The 22,007-nt window shown below is 43.6% G+C and overlaps 1 protein-coding gene across 3 annotated transcripts in view; it reads right to left on the bottom strand.

Moving 5' to 3' along the window:
- The window catches only part of SWT1 (SWT1 RNA endoribonuclease homolog), a 2,657,341-nt gene that overhangs the window by 1,320,504 nt on the left and 1,314,830 nt on the right, over positions 1 to 22,007 (bottom strand). For all 3 annotated transcript variants that reach the window (XM_069641360.1, XM_069641359.1, XM_069641361.1), the window contains exon 12: positions 4,254 to 4,392. In XM_069641360.1, coding sequence (XP_069497461.1) covers positions 4,254 to 4,392 — 139 coding nt within the window. The remainder of the gene's footprint in view (positions 1 to 4,253; positions 4,393 to 22,007) is intronic.

Below are 22,007 nucleotides of genomic sequence, written 5' to 3'. Positions count from 1 at the left end.
CAATGTTCTCCTTCCGGACTGCTGGACGAGTTTTGGGCAAAATGCTTTGTGCGCATGTGCATGGGTGTCCTTTGCAACACTGTTGCGTCTTCTCTACTGACAAAAAGTGTGCCACAAGTGCGCCAACCATTTTGGGAGATGCTAGATATTTATAGGGTACAGCAGGTGGGATATTTATGTGTATCCCTGTAGGTCGTGGGTGGACGCCCCAACCCAATTAACGTTCCTTTGCATATGCTGCACAGTGGCGATGTTACCAGGACACAGAGGAACAGATACACATGCATGTACTTGCACTACGCAGAAACTTCCGCTCCCACACGCATTGATAGGTAGTGGACAACATGCAGAGCCTGCTGGCGGCGTACGGATGCATCCATTGTCATTGTGGATAGGCCGGACAGCTGCGGTGTCCGTAGGACACCTACCTTTTTCTTACTTGCGGTCATTGCAATGAGCACACTGTGTGCTGTTGAGTTTGAACCCCATTTCAGGTAAAAAAAAGAATACCACACAAACACTCAGCAACATTCTCATTATTACCATTTACTTGTACACATGCATACACCCCATTTTGAAAAGGAAGTGGTAGCCGAAGTGGATACTTATTGTGGGGAAATGGGGATTCGCACAACTTGGTTGTGAGGGGAGGAAGTGATTGATGTATTACCATAACGTCTCCAATTAAACGGTTTTTGAGGGAATGGCGGGCTCTGACATGGGGAAGGAGTACATGTGCAGGTGTGCCAGTGCAGTTTCATTGTGTCCAAAATATATCCTTGTACGCAACCTTTAAAGCGGCACAATTCTTCACCAATTTCTCCACTTTGACTTCCACGCAGTCCATTTCCCTATGAACAGAGTTTCTTTCCTTTCCTATGCCCGTATGCTGCTGTGGAAGGGTTGCCACTTGTACTGCCTTGTTTTCCTTTCCAATATGTTCTCTTACTGAAAAGAGAATGTGTTTGGTGTACATGAAGCAATATATATTACATAATTTACAGTTCACAACATTGTGCGTACCAATGGGGTTACTATAGAAACTCATTGTGTCATGAGGGACATTTTCATCCTGCCACTCTAAGGTGCTTGCCATTGCTGCGTTACAAAAAGACACATTATGCTTCTGTACTATTGCACACTGCAGCACGTGTGCAATTATTAGCCAAAGTTTAGGGTCCTTACTACATTGTAGTGACGTTCAGGTTTTAGCACTTTCCAGTCATTACTCTGGCCGTTCGTTCTTTGTTTCCCTTTACAGTAGCAGTGTGTGTGGTAAGATTGGTGAAGGCAGACGTCACTTCTGTTGATGCATTCCGTTATGGTGCACTCCCTATGCCTTTGTCCTGTTTGCTTCATAAGTGCACAATTTGCAAACCTACTCTATTTTCTCTGGCAATTCTTGCACATGGTGCCGTTTGTCTATGTTCTTTGCTTTTGGTGATTGGCATCACTATGTAAGAGAGCACCTGCCTTCCTCAGCAGGTTGGATGCCAAATGATCTGTGCAAACAGACGCATAGTCCGTGACTGCTATCTGCATTAACAAGGTGCCAGCAGTTGCACTATGCTGCACAGTTCTTGTTTACAAACCAAGGGTATCCTGCTAAAAACCAATGAAATTCACTGACAAAAAGTGTTGTTAAAGGGACGTTATGGTTAAGTTGCATTAGTAAAAACCTATGCAATTCAATGGACAAACGTTACAAGGACGTTATGTTTACAGGTAAAACTGGAAAACCCCAGAAATTGGCAAGTTATGGTCAGCTAAGCAACCATAACTTGCGCTACCCCTGTGCACTGCAAGGACTAACACCCATGACATCAAAGATGACATCACAAATGTCATTCATGACATGACTGATGGGATCACATGTGTATATAGTTTTCATAAACACTCTCCACAAGGAACTGTCGTTGTAATGTTGGCAGAGGACTATCAGAAATCATTGGAAGAACTATCATATGATACATACTTCTTTAAACAATACATTGCTATAAACACGATTGCATTACAAAGTTCTTTCCAGTACATGCGCCCAGTCATGTAGAAACGTTGCAATTGTCTATAGCATGCATCATACAGGTGTAATAATCAACATCTTCGGATGTTGGATTGTACAATGATGAACGCTTTCGTTTGAGAAGTAGCTACAAATGCCTTTCTTACTACATTACTGTACTACTATACACAACACAAAGAGACCACAGCGTATACAAATATGAGCATACATAAAGTAAAGTCACAAAAAAGTAGGGGTACCACCAGAAAGTGTTCATACCCTCACCGCTTATGTTCATGCACAGAATTGATTGCTGTGTTTCAGGCTTGCTTCTTCCCCTATGTATATGTATCTTCTGATGTGACTCAACCCTAAGGAAAGTAGTGTCAGAACATGTGAGAAGGGTAAGGTCAACAAATATAGCACCTTTCCCACTTTTAATTCCCGACTCCCAGTGAAGAAAAGCATCCGGTGTACATAGGTCACTGAACAAAAAGAGAGCCACACATGTGATGTCATCAGTCATGTCATGAATGTCATCTTTGATGTCATGGGTGTTAGTCCTTGCAGTGCACAGGGGTAGCGCGAGTTATGGTTGCTTAGCGGACCATAACCTGCTAATTTCTGCAGCTTTTCGGTTTTACCTGTAACCATAACATCCCTGTATCAACGTTTGTCCATTGAATTGCATAAGTTTTTACTAGTGCAACTTAACCATAACATCCCTTTAACAACGTTTTTGCCAGTGAATACATATAAAAGTAGTCATTCCCCTTAACAAGTCTGTTATTCCAAAAAAGAACTTGTGTTTGTAATTTCTCTATTATTAGAGTTACCAAAAATGCTTTAAGACAACCTTTTCTTAAACTCCACTGATGTTACGATGGTTCCATGTCAATTCATCATCTGCCTTTTCATCCCCAGGCTTTTTAACTTACACATTCCATCGAATGTGCTCATGGTTTTTTTATTTTTTTTATTTTTGGGGGGGCCCAAACCACCCACCCACACTTATTGTTTGCTATTGCCCACCCACCCAAACCCTTATTTGCCCTTTCCCACCCACCCTAAAAAAATGTGATGTGCACATTCGATGGAATGTGCACGTTTAAAAGCCTGGGGATGAAAAAGCAGGCGATGAAAGGACGTCGTACCGTTATGATATAGCCCATGTATCATGAACATGAAACAAATTTTGGGAAGTTTTGGATGAATTAAAGAATATTCCATCTCTGTGAGATTTGGTCTTTATTATCTTATTTCATTCGCCAAACTCTATGCAAACTTTGGTCTCCCGTGACTAAAAAGTGAACATTGTCTCTTCGTAAAATAAAATTAATAGTACTTTTAATGTGTGTCAGTAGTATTTTGACCATGCTGCCTCCAGAATCTACACAAAACTAAGTAGGCATGAATCAAATTGCTTAGGACTGCCTAGTTAGCCAAGGTAGTACATCAAATTGTAGACTAATTCTCCACACAAAAAGACTGGGGAAAATGTGGCTTATGAAATAAATTGGGATTTCTTACTCCAGTCTAACATGTTATTGAATGACTGTTTTGGCACTCCGCAAAAAGCAATTGGATCTAAATTAGAAAAATACACATTTTAGTACATTTGACGGCTCGTTAAGGCATACTTATTTTGAGTCTATGACGAGTAAACCTTTCTGGAAAGATGTATGCTAAACTCTGTGGGTAATTCGGCAGACTGTAAAAGGGTTGGCATCTCCAGTTGAGAAGAAATAGTTTGTTATTTAATAACTCCTGCTAAGAAAGTAAATTAACTCCAACTGGAAAGCTTTCCGGTAACAAGTCTAAGTCCCAAAGTGAATTTCTGAAAATTAGAAACTACTTGACTCCCCAGATGTTAACTGTAAACATTAAATGTCATATATTGTATTCTATTTAAACGTATGTGTTATTCTAAATAATTTTTTAGATTATGATGCATTATTGTAAGTTGTTTTATAGAAAACCATATTGTTTTATAAATACTGTTATACTATATATAATTTGTAATCTGTAAACTTTTTTTTTTTAGATATTTTCCAATTCAATTTGAGCAAAGAGTATTGAATACAAACAAATGTAATACATTGCTTTTGTATTGTTCTAGGTTGCACAATTTCATGTGAATGCAAGAGCAACCCTTTGTTTGTAGATTGAGTTCCCTAAAAGTGCAAAACTTGTTCACAAGATATGTTGTGCAAACAGTTGGTTTTGAAAAATATGGATAGCGATCACATACCTTTGCACATATTTTCATGCAAGAAATCAATTGACTCAAGCAAGTCTCTTTTCACAACCATTCCAAACACAGCAAGCCAGTGTTTCTTAAAGCACTGCAGCAGGTCAGACAATGTCCATGGGGGCTTCAAAAACAGTACCTTAAAGAAAAATGTATAACATTTTAATATTTCCGTTTGTAAGATTTTAAGTAGTTGGTCTTATTCATTTTACTTAAAATGATACATGCAAGCGATACATAATTGTACATATGGAATAGTGTTGCAATAGTATTGTTAAAGTTGCATAATTCTTGAAAATTACAACACGTTTTCTTCTGCAACTTAACACATAATCCATGACAGTTCACAACATTTTGAAAAATAACTGGTTGTCCACATCAGAATAAAAATGGAAAGGTTGATGCATCTTTTAAAAATAAAGAGGGTTGGAAAAAGGGTCTCACTGTCCCTAAATCTATGAGGGGTCTCCCTGCCTCAACAATAACTAATAGACCAGTCGTTGTCAAGATGTCCAAAATAATGATATCCACTGCCCTGTGTCCAAAGCCTATTCTAACCATCACACTACAATCCTACAAAAACCCCTATGAGAAAGAAACAATACAATTGGCTATTGCGCTGTAGCCGCCGTTACAACCCTTTCCCAGATCTCTCCAACTACCAGGGGAACAAGCCCCTCTCTGGTCTTGGGTGTGCCAGGGGGACAAGCCCTTACCTGGTCTTGAGTATGCAATATATATCAATGTTTTGAAAAAGACCGGAGTTAGGTCGAAACATGTGTCAACAAAAGGACACACCATACGATAAAGGCACTATTGTACACCAATTTCTTTTTTTGTTGCAGTATATTTTCTTTTTTTTTTAAATCTCCATTAGATTTTCAGCAATTCATAACAACGTCGCATAGATCCAATAAAATATTGCAATAAGCATTCAATAACCAAAGTTTCCGAACATCTCACATCGTATATTTCATTAACATAACCACTCTATGTGAAACATAAAATAATAAAGCATTACCAAAGGTACTCACTAAACCACACTAAACATCACAAAAGACAACATGAACAAATAAGAGAAAGAAAAAAAAGAAGAAAAATAAAAAATAAAAAAATAATAAAAAAGGGGGGGTGGGAGTAAACTTAAATGTTCTCACATCTATCTTACCCACCTCTCACAGTCTCAATACTATATCGATCATAAAGGGCTTCAAACGATCCCCATGACCTTAAGTAGTCTTCCTTTTTACCCTTATTCTTCATTGAGACCTTATCATACTTTGATAGAACCCGTAATTCCACCAACCAATCTTCAATATTAGGTTTCTTCCTTGTCTTCCAAATCCTAAGGATTAGTTTCATCGCTACCATCACAGCCCTGTCAATCCAGAAAGTGTGTTTTCTAGTGTTCACACATTTATCCTTATGTAAAAGCAAGATTATGTTTGCCACAGATCTTTGTAAACTGATTCAAAAAATTAAATCAATTCTATCAACTACATCCTTCCAAAAGACTTGTACTCTCGGACAGTCCCATAATAGATGCATAACAGTACCTCTATCAGTACCACAACTCCAGCATATCTTGTCTAATCTCAGTTTCAATTTGAACATCTTAACTGGTGTCCAGTATATTCTTCCAATAATTTTCTGTCTGATTAGACGCAAGTTCATATCTTTCCCCAAATTCATACTCACCCTTAGTATATCTCTCCAATCATTTTCGGAAATAACCATATTGACATCATTCGACCAATCCTCCTTCAACCGATTCCAAGCTATAAGATGTCCTATTTCCATGGGCATGAAATGCATGCAAGTCCGCACACTATACTCTTGTCCAATCAGTAATTTACTAATTCCTGGTTTCATTCCAAGTGAGCCACCTGCCATATCTTTCCTTTGATTAATAAGGGAAGCCAAGTCCAAATATTTACTCATCTCTCTTTGTCCTTGTTAGGAAAGATTTCATAATTGTATGCAATTTTCCCTCCATGTGTCAACCCCCAAACTTATTGCTGCTGTTTTACACCCTGATCTAGACTTTGCCAGAGAAGCACAGCCCTCAGCTGCACTTCTCTGGGATTTCGCTCACTTATTATGGGGAAACTGACATGCCCTTAAGACAGTCATTACTGGGAGACTTTGTTTCCCTTAGTCCTTTCCTCATGTTGCAGCTTTTGTGTAACATGTAACAAGAGTGCAATGTAACTTACTTTACAGCACCCTTGGGTCTCTAGTCATTCCAAAGGCCCTAGAAACTCTCACTGGATTTTTTATGAACTGTGCAGATGTGTCATAGGCAGGACTGGTGGCAGCTATCGTTTTCATATATTTTTTAACACTTTCTTGCCATGTAAAACGTGCTTACCGCGCTTGGCACGGATAGGTGGCCTGGCTCCAAAATGGCCATGCCACGAGGTTCTTTGTCCTGTCCTTTGGCCATCTTGCCCCTTCACCTTCCCCAGGTCGAGCCGACCCGGGTCAGTCCTTATTTGGTCATGCACTTTCCCGTGAAACCCAATGCTTTTGTGGGCTTCTGCATGCCGTGTGTGTGCCTCCAGGATGTGGGCTGGGATGTCTGTTCCCAATACACATCCTGGTTGCCAGAGAGTCTGGAGTGTCCTGAATGCCTGGGACCACCGTGGTCCGTGATTGGTCCACGTATGGAGCGAGTGTTTGTGAGCAGATCTCCCATTGGGTCCTCTCCATTTTGGCGCAAAAGGAACTTTGGATAAGAGGAGGCTGGAAACACCACTAGCATGTCGATCTCCTTAGTTCACACGAACAAAGGATAAGGAGCCAAGTATGCTGCAACAAGAAGCCGAGTCGAGGAACCGCTGGTGACCCGCTGGAAGTGTTGGCACCCTGAGCCCGCTGTCGTCCCGTGGGACCCCTCTGCATCTGATCGTCCTAGGTGGTCTGCGAAGACGCTTCGACCCATTGGAATAGTGGGATCAACTATTCTCGGCACCTTCAACAAACCCTACAAGTAAGCCTCTTCGGAAGTGTCCCTGGGCCAACCAATGGGCTGACCAGCTTACATGGGATGTTTGCTCTGATACCGCCGCCGTCTCGAGGAGGCCCTCGAAACCTGGTATACTGCTTGCTCTGTGTCCACGACACCCTCACAATTTCGTACACTTGGCATTCCCAGGTCTGAAGTGAGAAGAGTGAACCCGGACCGGAGTAAACGCGGTTACTGTGTTGCCCTGATGTGGCAACGACCTGTGCAAGTTCACTGCATTTGTGACCCCCTTGCCCCTGAAGCCTGCTGCAGTGACATTGGGCTGATTCCTCCTCCCAGAGCGGAGAAATCGCCAGTGTCCTGTTTGGGAATCCTCGCTGTATCTCAGAGTCTACATGGTGTCGAGAAGTCCTGATTGTCGCATTCGAACCTGCCAGCGAAGTGGACTGTACCGGCGAAGTTTGGGTCTGCCTGTGTCGGGGACCGTTAAGTAGTCCTTACCCCAACCGGTGGCCCCTAGCGCAGGAGCCCATTTGTATGCACTAAGTGGCCCCTGAGGGCCCCTTTCCTTTCCACCGCTATTGCGAAATAGCAACTCCATCCCGCACTTTCAAACTGCCTCTGCCCTCAAGTGGAGGTCCTGCTTGAATAGTGGGAACTTGTTCTTCATCGCCTCATCCACCTTCCTTAGCTGCTAGAGACCCTTGAAGAGACCCTATTTTGTCCATTGGCACAAGCGTGTGCATGTACTATTGAGCATAAGGCTCCTCTCTTCGTAGGGCTTGGACTGCCTCTTAGTTAGGTGTATTCTTGATGTTGAACCGGGTCTAAAGATTACCTGCACTGCCCGTTTTCCTCCCCATCTAGGTGGTCTACATATTCCGTGCTTATAATCCCTTAGACCCCTATGGTCTTGTATATATATTGTGTTGGTTGTGATGTATTGGTTTACTTTATATTATTATTGTGATTCTTTGCTATGGTCTATGTTACAAAGGCCTTGTAATAAATGTGTCGATATTTTTAATATGACACCAGTCTGAAGTAATTTGTTAGTGTCCTTGCATTGAGCTCTTTCAGTCACCCTCACCCCTCCTGAGACTTAGTCTTGACCGCCTGCCATAGCCACCCTGATTGGTCTGGCTTGTCCAGAGGTTACCCTGTTCCAAGATACTAGGCTGGCCTTCTGAACCTCTGCCCCTCCAGGTCAGAGTTCCGAAATCCTTCTTAACAGTCCTAGAACATATTTATTTTGTAATTCCTCAAAACGCAACAACCTGTTCCCATTCAGTATATCACCTAACTTCAAAATTTCCTTTTTAATCTAGCTCTTCCAACTCAGACATGTATTAAGTTGTAATGTCTCATTATGCCAAGTAGATGCATCTGGGCTGAAACCGTAAATCTGGCCATTTTCCCTAAACCATAACCCCAAGGCCTGTCTGGTTGCCACTATTGATTGTAACTTTAGCTTTTTATTAGACAGTTTTCCCACAGTATAAATATTTTCTAGATGATACGGTGCACAAATCTCTTTCCATACGTAGTCAGATTGGCTCTTTAACGCTTTCTTCTCTAAAATAATATGAACTCTTCTTAAGCAGAAAGGCTTTATAATATTTCACTAGATTTGGATATCCAAATCCACCCTCTTCAGTTTTTTGCATCAATATGTATTTTGGAACACAAGGTTTTTTGTGGATTCCCCATAAGTAGGATTGAAAGAGTTTATCAAACTTCAACAGCTGTTTTTATTTATAGATTAACAGTGGGACTGATTGAATAACATACAACACATTAGGCAATAGAACCATTTTGATTGCATTCATTTTTGCCCACAGATTCAAATTCAATCGTTCCCACCTTTTAATTATTAATGATATTTTGGCTATTACCTGATCTAGATTACATTAAATTATTTTATTTAAATCTCTTATAATACGTATTCCTAAATATGTAACACCCCTGGGCGACCATCTACAATTCCAAGATTCCAAATGTTTTTTTATTGCATGTCCTAGATAATGGAACAATCTCAGTTTTGTCCCAATTTACCTTGTGTCCGGATAATTTGCCCACTTCCTAAAAAATGTCTTCATATAGATCCACATACTTCTGGGTTTGACAGTAAAAGCAGCATATCATCTGCATAAGACAATATTTTGACCTCAGTATTCCCCACACTAATTCCTTCAACCATTTCACATTGCCTGATGTACGCAGTTAAAGGTTCCAGTGCCAAATTAAACAAAAACAGTGACAATGGGCCTACTTGTCGTGTACCTTTAGATAGAGGAAATGACCTCAAAATCAATCCATTAACCAATACCTGAACCCTAACATCACGATGAATACACTCAACCATCTTCATAAACACTGGTCCAAACCCCATTTTCAACAATGTGTATTCCAATTTCTAATGTCTCATTGCTACAATACTTGTTAACCAGCCCCATTTTAATTAGTAGGGACCAGCGCCAAACTAAGGTATTTAACCAAATATAAGCATAATCTGGTTGCACTTTTCAGTTGACTTCTCAGAAACCCTCAGAACCCCCCTAAACAACTAATTTCTCTGCCAACTTTGCCTCAGTTCACAACAAAAATTGTACATAACATGAAACCCAACCAATACACACCCACCCATGTTTTACCACATCACTCACACATCCAAAACTAGCATCACAACAATCGGTGCACAGATTTCCAACCCGACCCACGTGTACGTAACCATATTCCTCACAATACACATCTGCAAATGCACGGTCACCCACGTATCACTCAAAATATTACGTTACTATTTAGAATACAAATCTGTAAATGCACCCTCAATCCATGTCGCATTGTATCACTTGCACCTACAAACACCAAATCTATTATTAATAAACACCTGCATCCTAAAAAACTGCACTCCGATGTCCACTACCTACACAAATGGTGCCTTACCACTCACAGTAAACACAGCCTCATCCGTGTCACACTGTATCGCTCAACACCTATAAACAATAAAACCATGATACACACTTGCGACCAAGTAATTTAAAATACACAAAATGCCTTCCAACAATGTGCAAACAGTTTGTATCCGGAATTACTCCACCACCCTTTAGAAAATATTTAGAATCAACTTACACAACCAGTGGCGACTTGGTTAAAACGACTCACTAAACAGAGTACACATCCACAGCCCGAACAAATAGCATGGCACCACCACAACCATTCTGAAGGAAAAATCACAATATGTTTTTGAAGCCATACATGTTAAGCACATGCACCATACCGGTATTCATTATACCAGGAATGTATACAATGACTCTGCATTTACTGACCATTAAATAGGTTATTTCACAAACAATTTACACATCTTCAACAAGCACTTTAATTTACGCAACCATCCACCACCAACGAGTCCAGTAGCGTAAACGTGTCAACTTTATCATCTAGTGGTAGCTCCTTAATGGAACCTACAAGGAATATAGAACCACCAGAAATAAATAAATCAACAAGTCACAAATATAGTTACAAAAGCACACAACATAACAAAGTTATAAATGTGTACATATATTTACAAAAGCTTAATCAACAAATTTGTAGCAACTGTAATAAAAGCTATGATTTATGGAACATGTCTGAACTTTGAAAACTCCTTTTACAAAGTTGGCAGGCCCAGATCTAACACACCCTATCAACACAATCCGACCCCAACATTCTGGGATAGGAAGCAGGCTGCATTTAAACTGAGTATTCAGTTTAATTTAAATAACAAATTCAAACCAAAAGGAGGTTGCTTAACTACACAATCAAAGGCAGTTTAACTACAAACGAAAAGTAAATTTCCTGTTTTTTACTCACTAAAGGTCAATGCAAATCCATTCATATAAATCAAATTGATGTATATGCTTCTAGACAACAATATGGAATGACATTCACATTGTCACGGCTAATCAGCTTCTGCACAGAGTGTCTTGGTGTGCACAGTGTGCAGGAGGATACCTTTGAACCTCACAGCCAACAGAAGTCTTTTTTCTTGCTTCATCACTTGCACCCGCCTACTAATCCACCCTGTAGAGCGTAGCAGAGTTTTTCAGAATGTCTTGGTCCTTGGGCCCTTAAAGGGGAGATCTATCAGCCATGTCTCGTTACTGCAGCTTGCTCACCAGCACTAAGCACTTTTTGAATTGGTTTGCTTTGATTACTGTTGAACTTGAACTCATGAGGCTGCAGCTTCGAAGCTGTATTCGTAAGAAGTGATGTGCTCCGAATTAGTGCCTGCTTCAATTGTGCTAAATTCTTTTACTGTCATTGACAATGCCTAAACACTACCCACCATCAGCTGCCATTGCTGTAAATGCCAAACACGCCACGCTGGGAAAGCGGCACCTCCGAACCAATCTTTCTCAATCATTTGATCCATATGCTACTGTGCCGGAGGGGCTTGGGGGATTCTTGCAGAGAAATCACGTTCAAGACCCCTCCCGCTCTGAACTAACAATAAGATCTCCACGCTCATTATAGACGCTCCTCCTAAAAAGGAGTGCACGAAGACGTTGAAGCGTCTGAGCCAATCATCACATGAATGCCCACAAAAGACGGTGATCCTCAGTGACTCAATGGGAGTAAACAAGCCTGTTAAGAAAATGACTGACAACTATCTGCTTCAAGGCACTAAGAATGGTGAAGCAGCAACTGAGCTGTGTTCGGACTTAGTGGACAAACTCAGGGCCTCAGTGCCTTGTCCCGGATCCAAGACTATTGAGATAGTTGTCCAGGCACTGATTACAGCTAGTGGGTCCCAACAATCAGAGATAATTTCCAGTTCACCTCTATACTCTGTGCCACCAATACAAATTCCATCAAGCTAGGCGACCTCTGGGCAAGTGGCACACTAACACGGATGGCCTGGATCTACCGCATACATGAAGGTCTTCTCTGACCAAGCCAATGCAGAACCATCTACTATCCACTGCGGAGTCCCACAAGGCTCCTGCACAGCTCCCACTCCCGACAACTAGTTCACCAAACCTCTCTTTGACAAACTAGACTCCTTCGGCATAGCTTACACCATCTATGCCGATGATACGCAGGTACTCCTGCCACTCACAGGCTCGTATGACCAAGACACTGCAGCCCTCACAAGGATTTACTCCACCATCCAAGCCTGCATGGCAGCCAATGGACTATGCCTAAACGGCGACAAAACTGAGATAATCATCATGCGCCCCAAATAAACATTAGCCAAACTTAACCAACAATATTGCAACTTCACCATAGACAACTCCACTATCACTGTCTCCTCCTCAGTTAAAACACTGGGGGTCTACTTAGGATTCCACCTTGTCCATGACACGACAGGTCAGCGCCATTGCTTCTGCATGTGCCCACACTACTAAGCTCATAAACGCAGTAAAACCCTTCCTATCAAACCAGAACTGCTTATCGATAGCTAGAGCCACCATTGGAGCTAAATTAGATCACTGCAATGTCCTCCTAGCAGGCACATCCGCAACAAATCTAAATAGACTTCAAATAGTCCAAAACAATGCGCTCAGAGCAGCACTCAGAATTCCAAAGAGAGACCACATCGCGCATGCTAGGCGAGCTGCCCATTGGCTTCCTGTAACAGAAAGGATTACATTTAAAACTCTCACCTTAAAGCACAAATGCTTAAGTCTCTCAGATCCGCCATTCCTATCATTGCCAGAGACACCTCATCCCGTCCCAAGAGAACCTGCCACGCCAACAAACTACGCATCTCGCATATTCTTAGAGCCAAAGCAGGAGGTATTGGCTTCCCACACATTGCTCCAAAACTATGGAACTCCCTTCCTAACACACTCTGAGCAGAGACCTCCATCTCAGCATTCCCAAAATAATGCTTACAACCACCTGATTCAACCAACACTGCCACCCGCCCCCCTCCTGCTTCTGTACTGTAACTAAGTCGGTATTATGCCTTCATTTTGTAACCTGAATGTATATGCAATCAAGCTCGCTATCTGTAACAGAGCCACAATGCCCTCGGGCTGCTCAACGCTTTATAAATGTTAAATAATAAATAAATAAATCAATACTGGCATTAATCCTATTTCCTGGAATGATCAAGGCACTGCCAGTTGCACGTGACATATTGGGTACCTTTGTTTGGTCTGAGGCGGGGTGTGCACACTCTGTGGTGTCTCTATTTGAAAAGGCCATGGCAACCATTCGAGCATGTTCCATGACACCTAATGCCACTGCAGGCAGGGTGGGCTTGGGCTCCAGGAATCCTCATTCCCACTCTATGACAGAGAAATTGGAGATAGGAAGAGGATTTTGAGAGAGGAACTACGGGCTATTGCGAAGTTTGAAGTTGTACCAGATGCACACGGCCAAAAGGGAAACTTTGCTAATCATAAATACTGTATATGGTTTAAGAATCAGAAGTACATCAAGGACTGTCTACGCTGGCATGAATTAGTACTGGCATCAACTTCCAATGATACTCAAGGTTTCTAGAAGATGGTAAACGGCAATAACCAGAGACTGGGTGTCGTAAATGGCATATCTGAGTTGGGCTGGACCCAGCATATCTTAGAGGTGCTAAGTATCCCTCATGTGGTTCCCTATGCCCCCTTGGCCAATTGGTCTTAAACCATTGGACCTAATGACATACTGGGAATAATAGGAGCCAGTAAATCTACTAGGACACCTGGTCCCAACGGGATATGCAGTACAGTTATCAAATCGGATCCTGGAGTATTGTCGCTAACCCTGTATCGTCGCTTCCGTAGTATTGGGACCTTACAGAATATTCCTATAGCCTGGTGCTATAGTATAATTGTGCCAATACTGAAAAAGGGCAAGCATGACGATCCAAGAAACTAGCATCTGGTTTCCATAATGGATGTGTCTGCAAATGTTTTTGCTCGGGTCCTTCTCAAAGAGCTTGACGACTGGGCAGAACAATTTAACATAATTCCCTACAATCAGACATGATTCAGGAAGAATTCTAGTACCAGTGTCAATGTTCTCACGCTTTCCACGCTAACCCAACAAGCGGGAATATTTAGGAAGCTCCCAGTTTAAACAGCATACATCTACTTCAATGCCGCTTTTGACACCATAGACCGCAACAGGCTGTGGGGAAAGCTGTCCAAAAATAACATCCTGCCAGTGCTTCTAAAGATATATTTTTCTATTGCATTCACAAACCATGGTAAAGGTTAAATGAGACCAACAAGGCAGGACCACCTCTTGGATACCAATGGACAGAGGCCTGCATGTTGGCGCCTATTTTGTTCAACCTCTAACTTTCTGATCTGGGTGATGCCCTGGGTTCTATTGCAGCAACGCCCCCCAAACTAAGGAAGACACCAATTCAGTGGTTATATTATGCGGACGATCTTCCTATCTTGGACTTCTCCCCTGGTGGACTACAACTGTCCTTGAATAGACTGAAAACCTATGCTGAACACAATTCCCTTGTCAAAAACATCTCAAACTAAAATCATGATCTTTGATACTCAGAGGAGCAAGAGAAAAATCAGGAGATGGGAGATAAATTGGCATACGTTAGAGGTGGTATCCTCATAAGTATTTGGATTGGTTTCTTGATAGCAGGCTGAGAAGTACTACTCACATGGATTACATTGGATTGAGGATCAATGCGACCCTTGGAGGTATCGCTCCCTTGCCCAGAAGGGCAGGAGATTTTCTGATGGCATACGGATCCAGTTGTACCAGGCTAAACTGGCATCTCTTGCACTACATGGTGCTGAAACTTGGTCTCTGTCAATTGTAGATGATGGGTAAATTCGAAAGGCGTGTATTTTACGCCTTCCCCACCGCACTGCAATTGAGATGATGCTATTGGAGTATGTGATGCCTATTCAGTCTAGAATCTATCAGAGTTGTTTAACTCTATTATGGAAGATGTCCAACTCTCCAGCTGAATCCCTCTTCTTGGCTTTGATATTTCATGTATATAAGACAAGAGCAATCTTGATGCCTACTAATAATTTGGTAAAAATCTGTTCAACGGCTAATAAATGGCTAAAATTAGCCCCGGGGAGCCTGTTAGGATCACCTTTTCAATATTTCAAGAAAACCATGAAAGATATCTTGATCAACTATGGCCAAGAACAGCTCTTAGTGAATCTGTACACAAAAAAGTGCCACAGAGTATGTGGCCTACATAACGACAAGGAATGCCACTCACACATATATATCCAACAATTTGTGGATAATTACTTGGTGTGGGACTACCTAAAGCTCAAATTCAATATCGTTAGAACAAGGGAAATGGAGGGGGCGTGGCATCAGGTTCCAAGAGCAAGAAGGGAATGGCGACTTTGCAGGGATGGGGCACTGGAAACTGTAAAACATCTGCTATGTGAATGTACTTCACCGTTGTCCCTTAGGGTGGGTGTGTTGCGTTCTGCAGGGATGATGGCAACTCTCCCTGAGCCTTTGTTATGCAAGGAGTTCATGAATGGGAATAATCATGTTTGCATTATCTTTTTCACCCTCCTCTGGAGGGAAATCTTTACTATTTTAAAAATTTTGAATTGAGGGGAAATATCGAGATCGTAATAATTTTTCTTAAACTGAGAGGGTTGAACTCTGAGGAATGTCTTAAACTGCCATCTTTATTGCACCACTTTCTCTCCTTTCCTTTTTATATTTGGGAAGTTTTTCTTCTTTACTTTTAATACTTTAGCTGTTATTCTGTATGTGAAAAATGTAAAACACTATAACACATATATATATATTCAGCAACAGAATTTAAAAAACTATTTTATGTAACTTCGACAAGAGTTGGCATAATTTCAAATAAACATGTTTCTGGATTTTCTCAGACACCATTTACAAGTATTGGCATCACAGAAAATCTACATCTACCTCAAATACACAAATAACTAATTCCCTGAAGACTTCTACAATATGTATAGGGTTATGGTTTCTAGTGTTCTGTGCATTTCACATAATGCCTACATTATGTAAAATACACAGAGCAATGTGTTAAACTAGTAATCTATATACTTGGGTTAGGGAAATGAGGTTTTATTTTTGGAGAGTCCAAATATTGGTTCATTTAAAAATGACACAAACTAAAGAACAAGTTACTTCTTACCTTGTAACGTTCTTTCGACGGGATGTTCCTCCGACGTATTCCTCATCTTAGATATCTCCTTCCAGCTCTGCTGGCATCGGAAAAAGTTTTCTCTCTCTAGAGGGCGCTGCGCGTCGACGTCCTCCGAGTCGATGTCCCTCGACAGCCGCCGTATCGACGTCATCCTGCCTATAAAGGCCGCGCGCAGCGTCCGTTGCTCAGTTCCGTTTTGTAGCCCACAATAATACTTTCTGGACTAAACTAATCACCCTGAAGGAGCGTAAGCTGCAACAACAAGGGAAGTAGAACTGCGGGGATGGATGGGAGGGTCGATGAGGAATACGTCGGAGGAACATCCCGTTGAAAGAACGTTACAAGGTAAGAAGCAACTTGTTCTTCGAAGGGATTGTGTCCTCCGACGTATTCCTCATCTTAGATAGGCTCCCATAGCAGTATTCTATTATCGGAGGAGGGAGTACTGACTTCACGCTGTCTTCTATTGATGAATAGAATGCAGTACAGCCCTTCCAAATCTAGTCTCTTGACTGGAGGAGGAATCCAAATTGTAAAAACGTGTAAAGGTATGGACAGACGACCATGTGGCGGCCGCACAGATGTCCTTAACCGGCATGCCTCTTTTGAGGGCCGATGAAGCTGCAATACCTCTGGTCGAATGAGCCCTAAGGTTTTGAGGGGGCTCTTTCCCTGCCAGTTTATAACATTCCAGATTGGCTAGAATGATCCATCTGGAAATGGTCTGCTTAGTTATTGGTAACCCCAGCTTGTGACCTACGTAACCTACAAACAGCTGGTCTGCCTGTCTTATCCTGGCTAGTCTACCGATGTAAAAACTTAAAGCCCTCCTAGGGTCTAGCCTGTGTAACCTCTCTTCCTCTTTCCCCGGGTGAGGAGGAGGATAGAAAGATGGTAGGGTAATCTTCTGAGTGATATGGAATTCAGAAACCACCTTTGGGAGGAAATTAGGCTTCACTTGCATGACAACTTAGTCTTTGTGAAATATTGTGTGAGGGGGTTTACAAGAAAGAGCTTGTAATTCGCTCACCCTTCTAGCAGATGTAAGTGCTATTAATAAAACAGCTTTAAGGGTAAGGAATCTTAACGAACAAGAATGGAGAGGTTCGAAAGGTGTGCCCATCAGGAAAGTTAGTACTAAGTTTAAATCCCATAGGGGAACTTGGAATGGTCTTGGGGGATAAACATTGGTTAACCCCTTTAGAAACTGTATTACCAAGGGTAATTTGAAATAGGATGGTTCTTCTGCAGTACGCTTAAAGATGGATAGCGCTGCGAGATAGCCCTTAATGGTGCCAACTTGAAGGCCTGAATTTGCCAAATATAGTAGGAAGGACAAAACCATTGGTGTACCACATGAAAAAGGGTCGATATTCTGTTCTCTACACCAGCTGCAAAATCTGTTCCAACGGCAGCGGTATAAAGACTTTGTTGCTGGCCTCCTTGTCGAAAGCAACACCTCCATAACATCATCAGGCAGGTCCCAATCCTTGTACCTCAGCCTTTCAGAAGCCAAGCGTGAAGTTTGAGGGTTTTGATGTCTGGATGGAGAACCTGACCTCCCTGCTGTGAGAGTAGGTTCTCTCTGAGTGGAAGTCGAATTGGAGGGCAGATGGACAAGTCTAGAAGGTCCGGGTACCACGTTCTCCTGGCCCAATCCGGGGCAATTAGGATCATGGTTCGCCGGAATCTTCTCAACCTCCTGATCATTTGAGGAATGACAGGGACCGGTGGGAACGCGTACAGAAGCGGAAACTCCCAGTCCACTATGAACGCGTCTCCCAGAGCTCCTCTCGGGGGAAATTCCCTTGAGCAGAACAGGTCGCATTTCCTGTTTAGGCTGGTGGCGAACAGATCTACCTGAGGGGTTCCCCAAAGGGCGAAGATCTCTTGAAGGACTTCCTGAGCTAGCTCCCACTCGTGGGAGACTGTGTTCTGCCTGCTCAGAGCGTCCGCTGTCAAGTTCTTCTCTCCGGCTAGGTGAACTGCCGATAGAGAGATTCCTTCTTGGATTGCCCAAAACCAGAGCTGCATCGCCTCTCTGCACAGGGGTAGTGATCCTACGCCTCCTATTTTGTTGAGGTAATGCATGGCCACCGTGTTGTCCGTCATTATCAGGACGTTCTTCCCTTGTACAGCTGGCAGGAACGCCTTCAGCGCAAGTCTGATGGCTCTCAGCTCTAACAGGTTGATATGTAGTCTGGACTCCGATGGAGACCAACGACCGCTGATGGTCAAGTCGTTGGCGTGGGCTCCCCACCCCGTGAGTGAGGCATCCGTGACTACTGTTATCTCCGGCCAGGGTTGCCAAAACTGTTCTCCTTTCAGAATGTTCTCCTGACAGGCCCACCACTGAAGGTCTCAAGCCACCCTGCCGGGAACCTGAAGATCTGTCATTCTCCCTGAGAATTGTGACCACTGAGTCCTCAGTGCCCACTGGAGGGATCTCATTCTCAGGCGAGCCTCTGGCACTAGGAAAATGCAGGATGCCATGAGGCCTAGCAACCTCAAAAAGTCGAAGGCTGGGAGACGTTGGGCATGTTGGAACTTGGTAACCATCTGTAGAATATCTTGAGCCCTCACCTCTGGTGGCGAGGATTTTCCCAGGGAAGTGTCCAGGGTCGCTCCTATGAATTGGAGTCTCTGCGATGGTATCATTTGTGACTTTTTTAAATTGAGGGAGAAGCCCAGTCTGTGAAGGAAGTGGCACACGTGATTTAGCTGGATCTGAGCTTGTTCCGAAGAAACAGCCCTGATCAACCAATCGTCCAGGTAGGGGTAGACGTGAATCCCTTCCCTCCTTAGACTTGCAGCCACTACAGACATTAACTTGGTGAAGACCCTCGGGGCGGAGGTCAGCCCAAATGGCAGCACTCGAAATTGATAGTGAGAGTTGCCAATTGCGAACCTCAGGTATTTCCTGTGTTTGAGATGGATAGGGCACATGGAAATAAGCGTCCTGAAGGTCCAGAGATACCAACCAGTCCTGGAACTGAAGGGCCTGGAGGATCTGAGAAAGAGTGACCATCTTGAATTTGTCTTTTCTGAGGAATTTGTTCAATTCTCGCAAGTCCAAGATGGGTCTCAGTCCTCCGTCTTTCTTTGGAATGAGAAAGTAAGGGGAGTACCAGCCCTTGTTCCTCTCCGCTACAGGTACCGGTTCTATGGCACCTTTCTCTAGCAGGTCCAAAATTTCCTGCAAGAGGAGCGGATCTGGAGCTTTCTGAGAGCTGATCCCCGGTGGATGACTCTGAGGTATACGTAGGAAAGGCAGGCAGTAACCTTGGGCAACTGTTTCCAATGCCCAAGCATCTGACGTGATAGCCTGCCATACCGCCAGATGTTGAGTCAACCTGCCTCCTACAGGTGTCCTGTGAGGGAAGTCCTCAGAGTGGTTTTGGGGCGGCTGATGCAGATGCCGATGGTAAAGAGGCACCTGCTGTTGCTGCGGCTTTTGAATATCTACCCCGTCCACCTCGGGTAGTTCTTCTTTGTCCCCTTTGAGCCGGACGTCCTCTACCTCTTCCGAATGCGGAGTAGAAGCGAAAGGACTTGCCCCTCGCAGAGGTTCCTGTGGGACGAAAAGTAGTCTGACGGATTGCAGCTCCTAGGGATTTTGCTGCTGCTTTTGAAGTTTGCAGTTTCTCTAAACTGTCATCCGCCTTTTTCCCGAACAATGAAGAGCCATCGAATGGCATGTTCAAGAGCCTGGCTTGCACATCTGGGGCAAAACCAGACTTTCACAACCAAGCGAATCTCCTGGTTGATGTACTTGCCGCCATTGCTCTGCTGATACTGTCAGCCGAATCAATGCCCGTCTGGAGGGATTCGCACATAGCGTCTTTACCGTCCTGTATAATATTCAGGAACGCCTCACGTCCTTCCGGGATGCAGTCAGCCGCTGTAGAAGCACACTCCCAAAGTGTATGGCTGAACCTAGCAAGGGTGCAAGTAGCATTAACAGATTTTAACGCCATGCTACATGCTGAAAAGACTTTCTTTGCCATAGCATCATATTTTTTATCATCCCTGTCCTGTAGGATAAGCCGTCTTGACATCGGTAGAGGATGCTGCCTGTACCACCAGACTCTCTGGGGATGGGTGTTTAGACAAAAACTCCGGGTCTGTAGAAGATACCCTGTACTTTGTAGACAGTTTTTTATTTACTGCTGGTACGACATCTGGGGTTTCCCAGTTTGTCATGATCTTCCTCTGAAGAGCTTTATGAAAAGGCACCACAGGATCCTCCTGTGGGCCTTTGTCAAGAATATCCGTGAGGTCATCTTGTTGGAAAGATTGTGAAGGTGCAGACCACCCCATGAACTCTGTGATCCTGGCCATGAAGGCTCTATAGGGGGTTTCAGCATGCTCCCCCGGGTCTGGCCTAGCAAACTCCACCTCAGGGGAAGTGTCTAACCCACTTGCCTCATGTAAGGAATCATGAAGATCCTTTAACCTGCGTTCTTCAGAGGAAAATTCCTCTCTAATTGGGGTTACAGGTCCCTGCAACTCAAATGTGTCTTCATGTTCAGACAATTCACCCTCTTCCGAAATTGAGGACATAGTTCTCAATTGTTCTGAACTCATAAAGGGAGTAAATCCCATTTCCAAGGCAGAGGGTGCCAAACTTGTCATTATCGGCCTCGAAAACGTCGATGTCGTCGAAGGCTTCGAGCGTGGCGTGGAAAACAAAGGCAGAGGCCTCGAAGACCTCGACAGAATTGGAATTCTACTCGACAATCTCGAAGCCATCAACGTCGAGGACCTGGGGATAGTCACTGGGTGTGTCGTAACCGTGTCTTTTCTTGGCGTCGACGCCGGTGTCGAAGCTGGCGTTGAGTCGACAGACCCGTGTGTCGAAGGTCCCTTCGACAACGGCGTCGAAGACATCGACCTCCTCGTCGACGGCGTTGACGGAACCTTCGAGGAAGGTTTGGAGGTCATAGTCCTACTCGAGGGTTCGAGACGCGCTCGAGAGGTTTCCTTCGCCAGGTACTGCGACTCGCGGCATTTTTGACCTTCGGGTCTTTCGACCAGAGCATCGCTCTCGGCAGTCTTCGAGGGGGTCGAGGCCGCTTTCTCGAAGACGCTCATCATATTTTTGCGTAATTCCTCCCATTCAGCCCGGGAACTATGTTTCGTGGGGCAAGGGATTCTTTTTGGCGAAACAGAGGAAGACGGAGAAGGGGATCTTCGACGTCTTCTCTTCGAGTGCTTCGATCTCGAGGAGTGATGGGACCCACTCCGAGACCTGGAGCGCGAATGGTGACGAGGAGACGAGTGTCTCGACTTCGTCGACGAAGAAGAAGCTTTAAAAGTCTTACCTTTCTCCAGCTTCCCCCTACGCTCCTTCAGGGCCTTAGCTGTCATGGACATACAGTCCTCGCATTCCGAACAATGGTGTTCAGCTCCCAAACACCACAGACAAACTCTGTGAGGGTCAGTCAGCGACATCTTTTTCCCACAATCTCGGCATTTTTTGAAGCCGGATCGAGGAGTTGTCGGTTCCGACGAGGAAGCCATCGAGTACGGATCGAATGACTCGAGGTAAATAGGATTAATCTGACAAGAACTGAGCAACGGTATTCCGAGGCACTGAGTAAGCGCGGAAAAACGGAACTGAACAACGGACGCTGTGCGCGGCCTTTATTGGCAGGATGAC

The sequence above is a fragment of the Ambystoma mexicanum genome, chromosome 1q (assembly GCF_040938575.1).
Source record: "Ambystoma mexicanum isolate Mex_15411 chromosome 1q, UKY_AmexF1_1, whole genome shotgun sequence".
Lineage (NCBI taxonomy): Eukaryota > Metazoa > Chordata > Amphibia > Caudata > Ambystomatidae > Ambystoma > Ambystoma mexicanum.
The sequence above is the reverse complement of the archived record's forward strand: the minus strand, read 5'-3'. Positions and strand labels throughout refer to the sequence as shown.